General features: G+C 34.5%; 1 protein-coding gene across 1 annotated transcript in view; it reads right to left on the bottom strand.

Moving 5' to 3' along the window:
• Nucleotides 1-2,334, bottom strand: part of Cntn5 (contactin 5) — a 1,105,367-nt gene that overhangs the window by 316,055 nt on the left and 786,978 nt on the right. Inside the window, exon 9 of the mRNA XM_010642035.2 lies at nucleotides 1,295-1,498. Within this exon, the coding sequence (XP_010640337.1) occupies nucleotides 1,295-1,498 (204 nt within the window). The remainder of the gene's footprint in view (nucleotides 1-1,294; nucleotides 1,499-2,334) is intronic.

Here is a 2,334-nt window from a genome sequence, read left to right as displayed (position 1 = left end):
TGTATATATATATGTATATGTGTGTGTGTGTATGATATATATAGCCCAAGGCATACTTCCCCATAGATTTCCTGTAGACCACTTATCCTGTTATATCCAAAATTAGATTTATTAGGCTCACTCACTATAAAATCTGTTCCCCCACCTGTGTTTTCTCTTCTGGTGAAAAGAAACGTTGCCCACTCAATGAACCACGTCAATGTTTTGAAATTGTTTTCATGCCAGCTTCCTACTTCTCTGCAGCCCTATATTCAATTTATTATCAAATCCTGGTAATTCTAGTCCCCTTAATATGTCAGTCATGTCTCCTGTCCTCTAATACTCCTATCACCACTTTTTTGGTCCTTCATTACTTCTTGTCTCATTTGTTTCAGTAGCCTCTGAATGTTCTTGTTTTCCACCTATTCATCAATGATATTAGCTAACTGTGTGGCCTTTAGCAGATGTCATCATGGTTCTAATAGTAGGTCTTTCTTTAATCTGGATATTTCAACTCCAGATAATTTTGTCTGTTTATATTAGACACAATATATGAAGACATACTCATTGACTTTATAATGTTTGTTTGTATTCAAATATATTCATTCACACACTAAGTGATGAGCAAAAATCTTGTGCTAAAGCTCTGGCCATACAATTCATCAGCACATACTCTGAAAACTAGAATATAGAAGAACTGTGTTGAAGTAGATTATTTTTAAATGTCAGAATCAATCAGGATTCTAAAACTCACTTCTTAATAATGCTTTTATAGATTTTTTTTTGTTGCATGACAGAACAAACTGCATATCATATATCAATTGTAATATAGCACTTGACTTCCTTAATGCAATACTTAACTGTAACTCTATAAATACAAATGAGGTGTTTCAACATGAAGATACTTTAGATAGATGGCAGTTTCTATAATTATAGCACCATCACACACGCCTTAGTCACACTTACAAGGTACAGTTCCAACTGTTCCTATTGTTGGGAAAGTAATAATAACAATTATAATTGTACCATGAAGTATTAAATTCTGTACACTCAACTTTAAGGCAGCTAAAATAAAAATGAAATAGAGGCTGAACATGTAAAATACTTATAATATAAACACATACATTACATAGAGGCACTAAAGAGGAAAGAAAGGTATTGTGGAGTATTTAGTGTCATTCTTTCCAGATTCTCTTTCTGACACTAAAGATGGTGAGTTTCTAAATAAGGTAAATATAACTGGAAAAATGCTAGTATGTCTTCACTGTTCCCATTTGAGATGCCTGACCATTTACATCTGGGGGACAGTACTTACCATCATCACGCAGAGTGAGTGGTGTTGGGGGACTAAGGACTCGAGCATTCGTCACTGTGTTTTTCACCAGACAAATATAGCTTCCAACATCTGACGCTTGCACTTTAGAAATATAAAGGTTGCCTGTCTCCTGGGAAATGAACCGCCTGCTGTCTTCCACCACAAAGGAGGGAAATTCATTAAATACCCAGCTGTAGATGATCTCTGAAAATAGACAAAATGCAGTTGTTGGTAGACATGAATTATTTAACAGAGAAGGCTCAAATGACAAACCTTTTGCCTACTAAGCATTAAATGTACTACAAGGTCCTGCATATTTGATCCAATTACCCATAAAATTTAATATATTAAAATAATTATTCTGCATAATGAATACAAAGCTCTGAAATATATCCTGAAGTAGTTAAGCATTCATTCATTTACTCTTCCTTCAATTCAGTGTGTACTGAAATGATAGCCTCTTTCATAAATGGTGTTGGAAAAACTGGATTTCAGCTTGCCAAAGATTAAAACTAGACCCTTATCTTTCACCATGAACTAAACTAAAATCCAAGTGGATTAAAGATCGAACAATTGAAAAAGAGACACTAAATTTGTTGAAAGATAGGTTAGGCAGAAGTCTTGAAGACATTGGCAATAGGAAAAGACTTTAAAAACAAATCCTCAGTAGCACGGGAACTAGCAGAAAGAATCAACCACTGGGATTTTATCTTACTAAAAAGCTTCTGCACTGCAAAAGAAACCATCAACAAAACTAAGAGACAACCTACATTGTGGGAAAATATTTACCAGCTACTCCTCAAACAAAGGACTATTATCTAGAATATATAAAGAAATTAAAAAACCAGCCCCCCCAATGTAAAGACCTGATTCAAAAATGGGTATCTGAAATGAACAGACATTTCTCAGACAAAGAAATAAAAGCAGCAAGTAAATATATGAAAAAATGTTCCACATCACTGGTCATTCGAGAGATGCAGATGAAAACAACACTGAGATTCCACCTCACCCCACAAAGAATGGCTGCTATCAAGAAATCA

The sequence above is a fragment of the Fukomys damarensis genome, unplaced genomic scaffold (assembly GCF_012274545.1).
Source record: "Fukomys damarensis isolate Sample0158 unplaced genomic scaffold, DMR_v1.0_HiC HiC_scaffold_16, whole genome shotgun sequence".
Classification (NCBI taxonomy): domain Eukaryota; kingdom Metazoa; phylum Chordata; class Mammalia; order Rodentia; family Bathyergidae; genus Fukomys; species Fukomys damarensis.
Note: the sequence above shows the minus strand (reverse complement) of the source record. Positions and strands in the feature narration are given on the sequence as shown.